The sequence below is a fragment of the Oenanthe melanoleuca genome, chromosome 8 (assembly GCF_029582105.1).
Source record: "Oenanthe melanoleuca isolate GR-GAL-2019-014 chromosome 8, OMel1.0, whole genome shotgun sequence".
Lineage (NCBI taxonomy): Eukaryota > Metazoa > Chordata > Aves > Passeriformes > Muscicapidae > Oenanthe > Oenanthe melanoleuca.
In genome coordinates, this window is record NC_079342.1 from 12,238,494 (window position 1) to 12,255,082 (window position 16,589).

The 16,589-nt window shown below is 36.0% G+C and overlaps 1 protein-coding gene across 1 annotated transcript in view; it reads right to left on the reverse strand.

Annotated features, from left to right (window-relative positions):
* PKN2 (protein kinase N2) overlaps positions 1-16,589 on the reverse strand; it is a 54,829-nt gene that overhangs the window by 25,773 nt on the left and 12,467 nt on the right. The window contains exon 2 of the mRNA XM_056497642.1: positions 4,670-4,970. Coding sequence (XP_056353617.1) covers positions 4,670-4,970 — 301 coding nt within the window. The remainder of the gene's footprint in view (positions 1-4,669; positions 4,971-16,589) is intronic.

Here is a 16,589-nt window from a genome sequence, read left to right on the forward strand (position 1 = left end):
TTTCATAAAAATATATTCACTAGACTTAAAATAAATTAATAGGAATGATTTTAAAAAATATTTAAGTTATTTAATTATTACATGAAGACAATGGCAGTTTTCAGTCTGAAATGCTTATATGAACTGCGATCTTTGCTCTTGAAAACCTTTTCAGTTTGAGTTTGTATAGTGCTCACTAGCAAAAACTTCTTGCTTCTAAATTGTCTTTTACCATCACTGCCATCTAAATTATATTTATAAGGAGTAGTTACATAACTCTACTCTTCCAAAACTGCTCATTCCTTTGGGATCTCCTCCCCAGATGCTACATATGCTATTTCTTCAGTTAGCTCAGTGTGAAATCTAGGATCCCACATAACTTTCTGAATTTGGGTTCCCAGATGGTACTGCAGCGTGCTGCTTAAGTACTCAATTAACAGCAACTCAATTAACAACTATTTACCCTTTGGTAAATAGTTAATTTTAATCTTATTTGACGATATTTAATTGCAGTTAGCCTCATCGGTGACATACCCAACAGAAATACCTGCAATGCATTTAGACATTGCTAAAGGAAGAAAGATGCATTGTCAGGCTTTTCTCAGGGAGTCAGAAGGTTGGATCAGCACTTGAACTAAGTCATCAGTAGGTCCAAGGCAGCAGTGGACATTATGAAAACATCCAGTGTTGACCTGGAAATTTCTGAAATTAAACTGAATTTCCATTAGCTAACAGCTAATTTAAACTACTGAAAAAGTGACAGGAGATTGTAGGTGGAGTCTGCTGCCTAAAAAGTCACTACCTATTATCAGTTTGATTGCTGATTCTACCAGTTTCCAGTAATTGATCTTATGTGGACACTTTGGTGTCCAACAGATTAACCCAGTCACTTCTAAGGACAAAGAAAGCCCCCAGTCAGCTAATCATATTCTTAAACAAAATAATTTATTTTCTTTGCAGCACCTACAGTCAAATTTGATGTAAAGTGGATAGCTTTCATGTCAGTTAGGAGGATGGAAGAAAAGGCATAAACTTGTCTTTGAGTTCATTTTCTCCATGTTTTATCCAGTTTTATCAATATGCTCACAGCTTTTCCTACCATTGCACCTCTCTATCCCCCTTAACTTCAGCTCTATGAAACAGACCAATTTCCCAATTTATAGATGTTCTAGGTATTAGCAATATGTCTAATTAAATCAGTAACTTGCTGTAGAGGTAAGTTATTTCAGTCTTACATGTCCCTCAGTCATATCAGAAACCACAATCTATACTGCTACTTTTGACACAAATACAAAAACACCAATTTAATCTCTGCTACTGTGTAGAAGTATGTTTTATAGACACAAAATTTCTTCATCTCTAAAACAGAAGTAATCATCCCCATTTGACACATCACATCTCTCAGACTTTCAGCAATAATGGTCACTTGGCTTGTCCCACTCATTTCAAGTTGGTGGATTCTACTTCACTTCTAATTGTTGACCTACAAATCTTTAAATTCTGCATCCTTGTATGACTAATACACTGCACAACAAGGGCAGACTTGGGTACAAAGTCCCACTTCTAAAACAAACTTAGATTCATCAGCAACCCCTATAAGGTAAAGTATACCTATGCTATGCCAAAAGTTGTTTCTGAATCCCATACCCACTGCCAAATCTACCCTCATATGTTGTAATAAAGCTATTTGACAAACTGCACTTCCTGGCTAGGGTTTAGTACCAATTCTTCAAATAATTGTGAGCTTTCAGCTCTAGGCAAACTATCATACAAACACCTAAACTTGCCTGGAATGGAATGTTATTAAAGCATCTTTTTCTACAGTAGATTTGTTAATGCTACATGTAATGATTTCAACATGTATTGATTACTCTGTGCTGATCACAAAACAGTTACACTAAAAATTAGTGGCTTGTTAAAGTAATAGAAGTTACTGCTCCATACCATAAGCAACAGAGGGTCACAACAGCCCGTATAGTATTTCTCAGCTCTAAATTGGGAGCACTTTACAAATACATGTTCGCACCCACTTTTCAGATACAGGAACAAGGGAAGATTAAATGACTGTTCTAAGTTACCAAAATGGTCTTTCAATTAGTCAACAGAATAGTCAAAAAATCTTTAGAGTTCAGGCCTGACAAGTCAAAGGGATCAGCTCAATGAATCTCAATCCTGACTTTGCTACTTAGAACCTGAAAAAACCTACACAGTATATTCTGTTAGACAGGGGAAAACACAGAGCTTTAATACTGAAAAGTATTAAAGTACACAAAGAGAACACAGACCTTGACTCCCACAGCTCTTGAACCCTCTTTACGTTATTTTCAGCATTCATGATCTGCAGTCTAAAAATTTCCCATATATTTCCTTTTCTCTTTTAAATAACTTGTTACTAAGTGAGCAGAAGAAGGTCAAACACAAGCTAAAGTGAAAAGCAGTAACAATGAATAAAGATAACCTCTGGAAACAATGAACTTTTTGGGGGAGCTCTCATATTCACCAGTAACTGGTTATTAAACGCACTGCCTATTTCAGCAAAAGCAAGAATCTCTGAAGTAAGGTGCCTGTGACCTGTCCACTGAGGTATCTTATGTCAGATGGCAGTGACCTTTAGGGTTATGTATTTATGTTCTTCCTCAATATCATGCGTGTGTGTGTATCCACATGTACACACACAGCTGGCATGTCGTAACTTTTATATTACTAACTTTATTTTGCAAAGACCAAGTTCACCAGTATCTTAAGTCAAGCCCAAGACTTCAGTATTAAAAACGAAAATATCACCAAGATGACTTGCAGCCATTAGTCTCAAGACAGACAACATTTACTGATAGTGCTCCCCCTCCATGAACTACTGACCATGAATGAGGTTACAAGGCAAACATTACAAAAACTCAAGCACTTCAACTATGGAAAGTGGGTGCTTCCAAATATTTTATCTAAAAAGAGGTATTAACAGAATTAAAGATTGCTTTTTTTTCCTCAAGAAGATTATGCAAAATATTCTGTTAAAATGGGTCTTGCATGGGGAATACCTGATGTGATACTTTACAGAGAATATAAAGATCTCAACAGAATTTGTACATTTTTTCTTGTATATTTCCATGACTAAGACTGTACAGCCTGTCTACCAGTAACACCTAGAACAGAATGGAATTAAAGAACACAGTCCTAAAAAGTTTAGCATACATCAAAAGCATGTAGAAGCACATAAGATCAACCATGATCTTTTATCCTTTGAATATCTCTCTCCTGCACTTCCCAAGACATGCACAATGACAATACTGCTCATTAACTCATTAAGATAAGGCTTTTAAAAATGCTACACTGGAGAGGAGCATTCCAATAAGAGCATTTCTGTGCCCGTACACTTTTTAAGTTCTACTGCTAGAGGAATTTTGCAAATTATGTCTGCACAGATTTTTAATATGTGGTCTATACACAGTTGTATACAATTCTTCTTCTGTTCCACTTTTCCTGTTCCTTTAAAAGCCACACTCCTGTCAACACTGAAGTAGATTTTCATGAACCTTAGCTGACATGGAGCAGAATGCTTCATGCCTACCAAAAGCCCAATGGCTATCTAGAAGCATTCATTATTGTATTCATTTCACTTTGCCTCACTAGTTCCAGCTGTGTCCCTGCTCCACCTCTTGTATCCCCACACAGAGATGATGCCAAAAAGAAACTGCACAGGCCACCATGGACATTTGAACTTTGCAGTATGCCACTGGGCCGAAATATGAATTGCTGGCATCACCTGCCAGTATTTCTTAAATTCTCACTGTAACCAATCTTTCCTCACAAGGATGATGCAGACTTTCATTCTACTGTCCAAGCTTCCTTATGCTTGGCATTTACTTCAGATGAATCTTCGATGGCTTGTGCACATTATTAACTTTTTGCCAAGAAGAGTCTGTGCAATGTGAAATCACCAGGTTGGCAGTATGTCCCAGGGCACTCCACAAAGCTGGAAGAAGACTGTTTACTTTCACAACATTCCATCTTAGAATACCAATCCTGGTATTTTTTAAAAATACATTCAAAATTAGTACTGACTCACTGCCACAGAAAATACTAATTAAAACCATTAGCTACAACCATCCTGTGAAAACAATTTCAATTTGTCTTTAAAATGGTAGCTTTACTGTGGAAAAGGCTGGAGACTTAACAAATTGTAAGAAATTTCACTGTAATAAATGTTTGATAAGTTGAATAACAGCACAACAAAAAAACCAGACATTTTCTAAGTTCAGTCTTAAGTTTAAAGACCAAAAACCAACAAAAATTTTATGTATAAATGTCGTAATTTTTCCTGCATTGAATAAAAAGGTGCATCAATGCTAATGACTACAGTGTAACTCAGAGAAAGTCACTGAAAGAGTTCATGGAATTTTCTTTCACACAGTGAAAAGCTACTAGGAAACATTACAGTGACTAAGAAAATATTTTAGTATGCTAAGAACTGAAAGTGAAGAACTCATAGTCCATAAAATAGACTGTTCCCTAGAAAAGAACTTAAAACTCAAAGGTAATGGGTACTGAGTTGTGAATCAAAATGAAGAGACATGTATAAATAACAAGCTCACCAAGTACAGATTTGCTCATTCACAAAACAATCTTTACAAGTGAAATGGGGAGAGCTTATCTCAGCTACAAAGAAAAACTGATTTTAAGTAATGCACAGTACCTGCAACATCTTCGAGATCTGTTACAACAATGTGTGCATTTAGCTCCTGTAATTTATGATGCAAGTCTTCTAACTTCTTATTCGATTTTTTCAAAATGTTGTCCACATATGCCAAGTTCTTTTTATCCGTTGTGACCTTCCTGAGGTTCTCTGCTCCCTCCTTGATTTTAAGTTCCTTTCTTATTTCTCGTTTGATTTGGTCCTTTATTTCATCCAGCTTCTGCTGTACCATTGTATCTGAGAAGTCCAACTTCTGGCCAGTACTCACATTCTCATAGGTTGCAAGACCTTTGGCATCCCCCTAGGAAGAAAAACAGTAATATAATCACCAGGCAACACTGTTTCTGACAACACACACTTATAGAGCCCAGCACTCGGGTCCCTGTACATTAACCCTGTAAGGCCATTCACTAACCTTGGGTTACACTCACATTGACCTAAAGCAACAATATCACAAGATATGATGTTAACTGGAGCTACATTTTACAACAGATTTATTTCAAATTGAGTGACATCTTTACTATGCCTATTTTTAACACCAAGAGATATAAATGCTTTTGGATTTGTCATGGCTGCTTGCCTGGCAGTTATATGCCTCAAAGCTAATGAGCCATGTTTGCAATTTTATAGATTTATGTTTTAATAGACAAGATGGATAGAGGAAAGAAGACTAACTTCTAACAATTATAATCTGTGATGCAATTTTATATATTCTTTATAAAATGTTGCTTTTAAAGATTGTTAAAAAAAATAATGTAGTGATGTTTGCAATTGTTTAAAAGAAATATTGGCATTTCTATAAAGATTTGTAAAGTTGTTAGTGGAAATATATTTACCAGGTCTTTTTATTTTTTTAATCCTTCAAGTAAAGCCTTTCACTTTAAAAAATAATAATGATTAAAAAACCAGATCTTACTTTCTTGTGCAGGCAAGCTAGGCTGAAACGAAAAAAAAAAAAAAGTTGCAATCATGAACAGGAGTTGGTGTAGTAAGGGAGCAGAAGATGAAAACTCTTCAGACCCCAGTACACAGGGGGTGATAATTGTGCCTACTATACATTCATGTATCACTGAGAAGTAAGAGCACAAAGGGCACATTATAGAACCTGCACCAGAGAAGTTCATATACAATTAATTACACATATGACAAGATTTCTGTGCCTTATGCACAGACCCTGGACAATGAGCAGACATTAGGTCCTACCCAAAAAATTTCAGCTAGATGTAAATGAGTGAAGATCAAAGTAGGGCTCTCCTGAACTTGAATTTGATCACACCCTAATTCAGAATTTATTTAATACATGTCTAGCCTGATTTGCACACAACTACCCAAAAGATCAAAATTTTCTTAAACACTGTGAAGTTGCCTTGAGTTCTGAAAACCGGGGTGGACAAAAAGGTATCTTAAGGTATAATTAAAATGTTGAAGGTTTTTGTCATAAAACCACTTATCATCACAATAAACAGTAGAAGAAAACATTCTGGAGGGAGTTTGAGGAGCACAGCATCCAGGTAATAAACCAAAGAATATCCAGAACACAAAACCACTACAGATACTCTACAGTAACTTGGTTTTCAAAAGAATTTGGATCACAAAGGTGTGCCTGGAACCTACATGTCAACAGATAATGTTGGTCAAACTATTTCCTTCTGTGCATATTCCAGAAATACTGCCTTCCATCAGCAAGATCTAATCTACTAGTGCCTCAACAATTATTTCACAAGTTTCCTGAATCTCTCATTAAAATTTTTCTATCCATAGCTTCTACTTTTAGTACGAAAAGTTAACAATTCAAAGATTCTTAAATATTCAAAGTAGTCAGAAGCCATCTTGCCACAGAATTTGACTATCAGTAAATAGAGAGCAAGTAAGCAATTTAGAAAGGACAAACTGAGTAAGAAATGAAAGGGAAAAAAACTCATGCAAATTTACTTTAAGTGCACTTGTGAGTGCTCTTCTGCCAGTGCAGATTAAAATAAATAATTATGCATATGTAGGGAGGCTATTAATAGCTGTACTGGGAAATATATGACATTGTTTCCATATACAGACACATAAAATAGAATAAATTATTAAAAAAATAGAATAATCAGTAGCAATGAGCAACTAGTACAAAGGTTCATATCCATAATGAAGGAAGCAATCCACCATGTGTTTAGTTCTGACAAAACTGAAACTGAAAATAAATTGATATAACCACTGTATGGCAAACTAAGTAGTATGTATATCCAAATCAGATTAAGATCTTCGATTTCCCTTTTTGTCTAACATATAAAAATTAAGGATGTCAAAAAAGAGCATCAAGATTAGTCAGCCTTTAAGGAAGATTTTAAAAACTGTTTGTAAATAAAAAGCATGCATTTTTACAGCACAATTATTCATGCCTGTTTTGCAAGCTTTCTACAAATAAACTTATGTATCACCTGCTTCCTTAAAGCAGGATATTATACTTCTTGAAGTTCAGAGGAGAAAGATAAATGAGAAATGTAAAAAAAACCCCAAATAAAATAACAAAACCACCAACACCCACCCTAAACTCTAAAGAAAACCTTTATTCTATGCTGTAATAGTACCTGAAGATTGCTAAAATTATGCCAAGAATGTACACTTCTCAAACAGAACAATGTAATTAAGATATAAATAATTCAGAAATATTATTCACTGGGGTTTATCAAAGAGACTTCAGTTAATTGTTCATCCATTGAACAATAATGTATTTTGTTACAGGGGAGGTTTTTATTTCTCTACAAGCCCTATATCCCATCTGTTAAAGTGATGTGATGTTCTTCCATAAAAAGGTTTTTGGAGTCCTTGTTCCAGACAGAATCCCTAGTAAGTCTTCAATGAAATTAAATATCCTTGATCATTAGTAATCTGCCTTCTGAATTTGCAGTAACTGAGTTAAAGTTCTCCTCAGCCTGAGCAGTCTCGGCAGCATCTCTGTCCCCAGATTTGAGGGTTTCAGGATAGAGTTGTTTTCTTCAATTTCCTTTTGAGACAGTAGAGAGTTCAATAGTGTGGATGCTAACACTGGAAGCTGGTCACCCTGCCTGTATATTTAAACATTCTTTTTTAAATCCCCCCCAAAAGCTACAGATGATACTCCTGTCTCTCCTGTCATTCAGAGTTAACTACACTTTTGAGCAAAAAGTATTCTTTCACCTAGTTATCCAGATGTCACCTGGCACAAAGGTCACAGTGAAATAAATTCTTCCAAGGAGGCAACCATGCACTCAGTGACCCTTGAAGGTCACTGTGAATGCAGTGACACCTTGCAATGTGTTCTGCAAGTGAAGCTGCTCTGGTCCTGCACTGACGTGCTTTGCTGCTGAGATACAGCAAAGGTTTGAGACAGAGCCTCATGCTGCTAAGATGAGCAGCCTCAAAAGTGTTCCAGCTTAAGATGAAGATAATGTCAACAATGGCACAACAGGACAGAACATCTAATAGCTAAATCAGCAAAATGAGGTAGGATTTTTTCTTTAAGAAAAGCACCTCCCAAATGCCAAATTCAAAACTATACTTTTAAACTAAAGTTACTTAAAATACAGCAAATTCCAGCTTTATTAGATGACCTCCTATTGCAAGTCTCTGTTTAGAGTTGAATAGACTTTCAAAAAATATTTTTCTCATTTGGATAAACTCCCTCCCAGGATGAACCTCACATCCTTTAGGTTGTAGGTGTTCTGCTCACTCAACCAGAAAATTAAGTGTAAAAAGAAACAACAGTTGGGGCAGTGCCCAAGTCCTTTCCTTTGCAGTGCTCAAACAGGCCGTGTGCAAAGACAGAAGAAATCATTCACATTCTCCATGCCAAGAAGCCATCAATGAATTTTGCACAACTCTTCCCTTTACTCTCCCTCTTCAAATCACTTAACATAAAATATCTTAAGAGTGGAAATGCTCTGAAACAGCTAATGACTAAACCACTCCTGCTGGCAAAACAGGGAACAGGCCCCACTGCTTTACAATCCAAGGCAAGAATGAGCAGCCAGTTACTGATTCTCAGCTTCTTTTTAAATTCTGGTGGTGCTTTGACTGCTGGTTAAAAGAGAGGGGCCAATCTTTGCTGGATGGTCAAGTACTGGCCAGCTCAGCACAGCATCCTTCCCCACTGTGCCACAGCAAACTGCTGGGGACCTGGTTCTTGACCCAAGCAGTGGTGAAGGGCAGCATCACCTACCCACCCTGGGAGCAATGAGAGGCTTTCTGAGCTACTGCAGATACCTGAAAATGTCAGTGTGTAATGAAACTTGAAGAAATGCTTACCGCAATTAACTATCAAGGACCACAAACTAGATACTACTGCTTAATTAAAAAAACCCCAAAAACAACAACAAAAAAAGAAGAATTAAAAAAGGAGTCCATCTATACAGCCTTCCCATTGCAACAGACTCAACCTCACTTCAATTGCAAGCTCAAAGACTATCTGTTTATGTAGATTAATTCAAGATGTCAGCCTTCAACTTCTGTACTTCTGGGAAATGTTTTAAGAATAGTTGTTGAAAATAGTGAGTAGTGGTCTGAGCATGTCTTTTAATAATACAATCTATTCTGGCTGCTGTGGTGAAAGAAAGTAGTAATACTGATAATGAAAACCATGCAGGGCTTGTAACTTTTACTTCAGATCAATTCTGAACCAAATAATTGGTGAAGCAGGTGCTTTGACATACTGCATTTACCACCAAAATCCCATTTAAGGATAAAACGCACAAACTGCATGGCAGTGGCAATGGTAGAGCTGAGGAGAGCACCATGAAGCTGAACATACCAGAAAATTAAGTTGTGTAAACCGAATGGATTTGAATTCTAAATGAGATTCTCAAATTGCCCCCCCTTAGAAGATAACACTAAAACTCTGGGCATTAGTAACAACTGAAGACTTGCTCCTAACAGCACAATACAACTTCACTGTGCTATACCATATATTCAATACAGACAATATCAATTAGAGCAAAAATTTAGGTTCCTCATTTCCGTTAGAAGTTGTTATAGAAAGGTAAGTGGAGCTTTAAACTACACCATGCTTAACAGCTGAGTGTTCGTGCACAATATTATTTACATTTCACACTGATGTGCTACTAGCACATACCAAGCCTGTCTTTAGAAAAAATCCCAAACCAGACCTTATCAAAACTCACAGCAAAACTGCTTACATCTTTTCCTAAAAGTATTAGCATTTCTTTATGTATGCTCTTGAATTTCAGTAATCTTTTCAATAGACAATAAAAAACCTGCTTGACAAATATAGTAAAATATGCTACATAAAAATAGGTTTTTCATCTTATGTATGATTAAAAAAGTTATCATAACCCAGAAAGATTAATGTTTATTAACTTGAAATTTGATTTTGAAGAGCTAGAAGTACAGATTTGGAACTACTAGGTATCTTAGTATAATACATTTCTGACTAATTTTTTATGGGGGGGAAAAAAAGGAAAAAAAAAACAACACTGCTTTCCTGAGTTAACTGCCAAGGTCCCCAAAGTTCTCTACAGTAATTCCTAAAGTTAGAGTAGTCTTTGATTTTACGAACAATGTTAATCAATTGCAAACTTCCCTTCCCCCCTGAAGTCATTCATAAAACCAGATGTGATGTCTTGTCTGGATTACTGGAACTACATGGACTATTTCCTCCTGCTCAGAAGCAAATGTGATTGTGGTCAAGCACTCACCCAATGTCAAGAACTAAAACAAAAACAAAAACAAAAAAAAAAACCCAACTTGGAGGCTTAATAGATTTTGGCACTAGTTTGCTATGCTAACATGTCACAAATCAGGATTTAAATTTAATCTAAGTCACAGCTTTCTGCTTTGTAACAAGAGGCTGTTTAAGGCAGAAATATCCATAGTCCACTACATTATACATGGATGAATTCAAGTAGGACACTAATTAAATGGGGTTCAATTCCTGTTCACAAACATTGAGTGCCCAACTGCATCTGTAAGAGATAAAATAGATTTTAAAAAAAGGAAAAATGTGTTCCTTAAATAGGGAGGTCCTCAATCAGCTGGTGACCTCTGCTAAGCTCTCCCAGTTTGAGCTGTTGTCCTGATGAATACCTTAGGAGGATGCCTGCTTTCACTCACACAATAGCTGTTGGGCTGAGCAGTTGGTCCTTCAGCTCTGCTATGAAAAACCGTGTGGCCCAACTCAGCCAACACACTTCATCTAAACAGGTAATAAAATTCCCTGGGGAGTCCTTGCTATCACCTAGCTTCCAGCCATTAAAAATCATGACTCAGCCAGAGTTTTCTAACATGAAGAGCTTGGCCCCCAAAAGGTGCTCCAACTGCAGTAAAGACTTACAGAACTAGTTGTGTCCATGCAGTGCTGTGCCAACATCGATGAGAGAAAGGGGCATAAGAGAGAGATTTTTTTACTACAGGAGGGAAAGAAAACATTTTAAGAAATGTTGCCTTCAGCTGCTTCTTGTTGTAGCAGCTCCTAATGGTTTTACACTGGGAGAAGAACCTGCAAGGAGGCTTCCAAAGAAATATGACATTAAAAGAAAATCCTCACAGTGACCTTTCTCATGATCACAAAAACTTGACAAAGGCTATGGCACAACACAGGTGATGAGCACTCAAATGGGAGATCAGCAAATGGCTACAGTATCCAAGAAACATGACTACATACCCTGGCAACAAGTGTGGTACAATCACTTCAGCAGCTTCCAAACTTCTATCTATAACTCGAAGTTCCGAATCCAAGCCAAAAATTCCAATAGAGGCCAGTACACTGGAAACAAAACTTCCCCTCTCTGTTTTCAGATGTGCAAAAGAAATAGCAAAATCCTAGGGACTGCTGTCACAACCTTTATTAACATGTGCTCAAGAAAATCAGTATATGAAATTATGCCTACAATAATGCTACTTCTCCATTCTCTATGGGACTTTGCTTAGTTTTCATTTAGCTTCTCATCACATATGAGAATAATATACTCAGAAGAAAACTGCATTTTATGTAAACATATAGTTTCAAGCAGACCACACATGATAGGTGAGCCTCTATTAAATGCCAAAATATAAACAATCTCTTTCAAGATATAGGGTAAAAGATTTTATGAAATGTTAATACCACAGTGCACGCTGAAAATATTGCCAATAATGATGTACCATAGAAGTGTGCCAAGAAGACTGAAGTAATTCCCTTAAAACACAGCCTCACCAAGATGCACGCAATTGAAGCACTGAAATGATAATTTTTCATCTAATGCCTGTAACCTTACCATGGCATATTTTAATAATGTGGTAAATATACACACTCCCCTTTAAAAGATGAGGAAAACAGGTGGATTAAGTGACAGTTCAACAAATGAAAGAGAAGCAAGTTCAAAGAAGCATAAAGTATTTCAAGACTAAGTCCCTCAGCCACAGATCCTGAAGTGGAGTTGCACACTTACTGTACTGGATTGGGCAGTGAAAACAGACATGGATCTGTGTCCTACTTCCTACTGCCAACACAGGAATTGCATACACAAACTGGTTTTGCATTTTCTAAATTTGAACAGAATATTTAGTCTTCTATTGAGAAATGCCTTGAAAAAAAAAATTGATCCCATAAAAATATGAAGACTAGTAAATAGCAGAGAAATGATCATTTTTGTGTGTGTTTGACAGTTTGAGGCTTCTTTAAAATAAAAACCCCTTAAATTTTAAAACTGATAGCAAAACTATGTATTGTGAGGGACCTAGGCATTTGTGAATTTTGGTTTTTTCTGCCTGTTACTTTAAACACTTTCAAAAAAATCCATAGGAGTTAGTTGTTTTTTTGTTTTTTTTTTTTTTTCCATGAGAACATCTGCAATTTTCTCTACTGTATAAATATATAAACAACTTCCTCCTAATGGCCTAAAATTATTTATAGAACATATACAGCACGCATTTTAAAATATGATGTATTTTAATACACTTGCCAAACCTTACACAGGGGTATCCATTTCTTTCAGAAATTCATACACTCATTGTGAATTACTGCCAGAGATTGAAACAAAGGAAGGGGGCTTGAGAGAAATTCTTATCACGAGATTTGTCTCAGTTTGACTTGACTGATTTCTCTGTAGTAGTTACATTAAGTTCAAGTTTGGTGCTAGCAGTTGTTATAATGCTTTGAAGTGCTTGAAGTCTAACGACTTACTCAGGAAATAGAACTATTTCAGATAAAGGGAAGGTCATGCAAATGTTGTGTGGTGACTTTGCTTCTAAGTACAAGTAATACAGGAACAAATCTGTCCAGCAGGGAGAAACACTCTCCCCCTTCCCCATAGTGCTTCCACAATAACCAGTAAGATATCTGGTGAAGTGCATATTAAAGCAAATCCTAAACTCAAGAATTTCTGCTGCTACTGAAAGTTAGTATAATTTTGTTCTATGTCACCCCAATATAAATATGTTTATTGAATTTTTTCATATAAAACAATCACCTGTTTTTGTCTAACATTCAGAGCAGAGTAATATTACACATGTAGCTCAAGATGTTTGAAAAAATAATGCCACTACATTATCCAAACTACAGGATGTGACATTTAATTTGGTAGAAGAGATTTTCAAAGGTAAAAAGGTCAAGTCAACAGACATGAGTCACAATCATGTCTTATGACTTCGGTAACTCCTCCTCAAACTCAGTGCACACTGTACAAAGGTGATAATTTGGTGGGCATGCATCCAAAAATAGACTTACTTTAAAGAGGAGTTACCATTGCAACCATACATTTTCAACAGCTGTAATGTTAACATTAAGATAAACACGTGGGTAAATTTCTGCTTGTGAAGGAATTTTAGTTACTATGCAGAAACACAAAATTAAAACCTCAAGGAACCCAAACTCTAATTTATTAATGCTTAATGACAATTAGGTCCAATTCCAGTGGTAAGGTATTTTTCTCATATTATAATAAAAATGAATTAGATAATAGCTACCACTAAGAAAGTATTATTATCTATCCTGGGTAACAGATTGACCATTCTGCTTATCCACAAATCATAATATCAGCTGTTGCCATATCTGTTATGTAGTGGTACTTTAGTGTAACACACTTTATCTAAACTGCAAGAGAAGAATGCTAAAATGCCTTACTACAAAGACAAATCATTATAACTGGAACTTCTCTGTTCTTTCAGTGCAGCTTAAAAATCTTAAACACTGAAATTATGCAAAAAGAGAACCTCAGAATAAACAGGAATTTCTCAGTAACACATGCAAATATCAGGACATCATTAAAGACCAATAAATTTCTTTAATCTGAAAAGTACAATAAAGGGGTCCCTATCTGAAAAGCTCAATTTCTGAGATGGATAACTAGTAATTGAAAAGAAAAACTCTCAAATTTCTTCGTTTCTGGCAATTCCAACTTTCAGCACAGACAACTGATATGTTAGTACATTTCACTTTACTATGTTTTACAGGAGTTATTTTTAGCCATTTCAAAACTAATGGAAGAGTTGAGAGTCTACATTCCACTCTAATTAAGCCATCATCTTTAGCAGCCAACTATTTTGTACATTATAAATGCAGCAATACATATCAGAGATAATACTAACATCTGTTTTATAAGGCAAGAGGCCAAGTGGCTAAATACTAGATCCTGGCGAAGGAACCAGATTTTTTGCTTTCTAGGACAGTGCAACAGTGGCTTCACCAGAGGTTATGGGATTCCCAGCCTGGTAACTGAATCTGTTACTACAGGAAAGGTGTGTATGTTTTCATTTATACCAAGGATCTGTGGCTTCATACTCTAGGATTGAGAACTCTCCCAGTAGCTTGGGTTGTTATATCTGAAGTTACTGAAATTCACAGCCTGCACTCCAATCAGCTGGAAATCCTGCTCCTGCTTTCACCTCCAGAAGTGAAAGAAGGATGGGAAAGTCCCCTTAAATCCTTTCCTCAACTTTTACAGGTGGTCTATAGAAAAGACCTTTTTCCCTATTGGGACTGCCACACCCAAAATTCCACTTGTAGAGATGCAGGCATCTCATTCCATGCTCTTCCAGTAAAAGTTTACGTATGAACACAGGGTTATTTATAGAAGCATTACTTAATGTCCCATTTGTCTGAGACTTCTACATAGCATCACTGATGCACATTATGATACATTTGAATAGTGTTTTTACAATCCTTCTTTCTCTGACCCTTAAAATATGGTAGAAAGATTTTCACTGGCTCTTAATGTCCATTTTCTATTTAAGAATTCCCTAGGCACTATAGAATAATGAAGAAATAGAATCCTGTCTTAACCTACAACAGAAGCCAAAAGAAAATTGCCTGACTTAACTGCTTTATATTCAACAGCAATGAAAAATAGGCAGGTGATTTCACTTACTACATGGATTACAAAAAATTCTTAATACATTTCTAAATACATATCTGCCTAAAGCTTTGGTTTTAAAACCTTTCTACATTTTCTAAGTTTCTAGGAGCCCTGATTCCCCACTGACTGCAATACAGTACTCTAAGTAAATCTACTTTTTTATGACCTAAAATGAACATATGACTTACATATGAAGTTTGCAGTGAAAAGTGCAAAATAAAAGCCTAGGATTTTAGCAAAGGATTTCTTAATGCATATTGAACACACTTTAATCTTTATGTTCAGTCTCAGCACCATCTCCCAAGTAAACTGTTTCCTGTTTTGCACACATACTTGTCTAGGACTATCCTCCACCTAGCTCTTGATACCATATCAATACCATACCAGTTCAATATCTGTTAAACAGAAAATGGGAAGCATCAGTTTCAAAGTAATCAATGCACCAATGAGACCTGTAACATAACAAAACAACAGTTTTTCAATGCATCATGTATAGACATACACATAAAATTAAATCTTAAGGGATATCCTATAAACCCTTGTATACATAACAATAGCAACAAGGTCTCACCTTACAACTGCATTAAATTAGGGGAATGATGTTGTTTTTTTAAACTGCTGAGTATTATTCAGAAAACCCACAACGAGACACAATTTTCAGTGATTTTAATACTCTTCCTTTTTCAGAGTGGCTAAGGTTACAAATGCATTTTATGTATTTTCCAGCAGCAATCACATGAATGGAACCTTGAATGGTATGTAACCCTGTTTATCCTAAATTGACCCATTTTTTAATACTAAAAGCCTCATCCTATTTTACAGGGCACATATAAATAGCAATTTTCATATACACAATTTCGAAAAACATCATAGAAATATTTGTTGCCAATGTGAATCTGATTTTGGTATGCTCACAAATTTTGAGGCATTTTTCTTCAAGACTAAAAATTTTCCACTTCATTCCACTTCAGAAGTATTTCAGTTAGCAGCCTGAGAAAAACCTTCAGGTACTACTAGAAACTGTAGCATGAAAAATATGTTAAGCAAGAGTAGAATATTCTGCTTTATTAATAACTAAGAACTACCAAAGAAAACTCTAGATATGACATTGAGCAAAACCTTCATGAAGAAGTGCCTTAAGCTAAGGAAAAAAAGTACTGCAGTCAGAAGCTATTTATGGTTGAAGTTTAACCTGCTGCATTCCCCAGAGTATCTACAATGTATTCCTCTATAATGACCTGTCTAATCTAAAGCATGTCATCTTCAGGAGACAAAAATACACAAATACTTCTGACTGAAAAATACCAGCAGGAAGATGACTCTTACTTGATGAAAGAGACTTGTATATTCTGAAATTTAAGTGTTAGGTGGTTGAGACTATTTCCTAACTGCACTTGGAAGGGGCTGATTTTGAGTGGGTGGGGTGTGTCTTTTGATGCTCTCTCAAGTATTGTATTAAAGATGTCAAGAGTCACAGGAGAAAAACAAAAATCAGTCTCTATAATAAGAAACTAAACTACAAAAATAAAGTACAGTCCCAATCTGTCTACAGTGTTTTCCAAACTAAGCTACTATATTTAGCTCAGGCTACCATCCTCTCAACTCCAAAC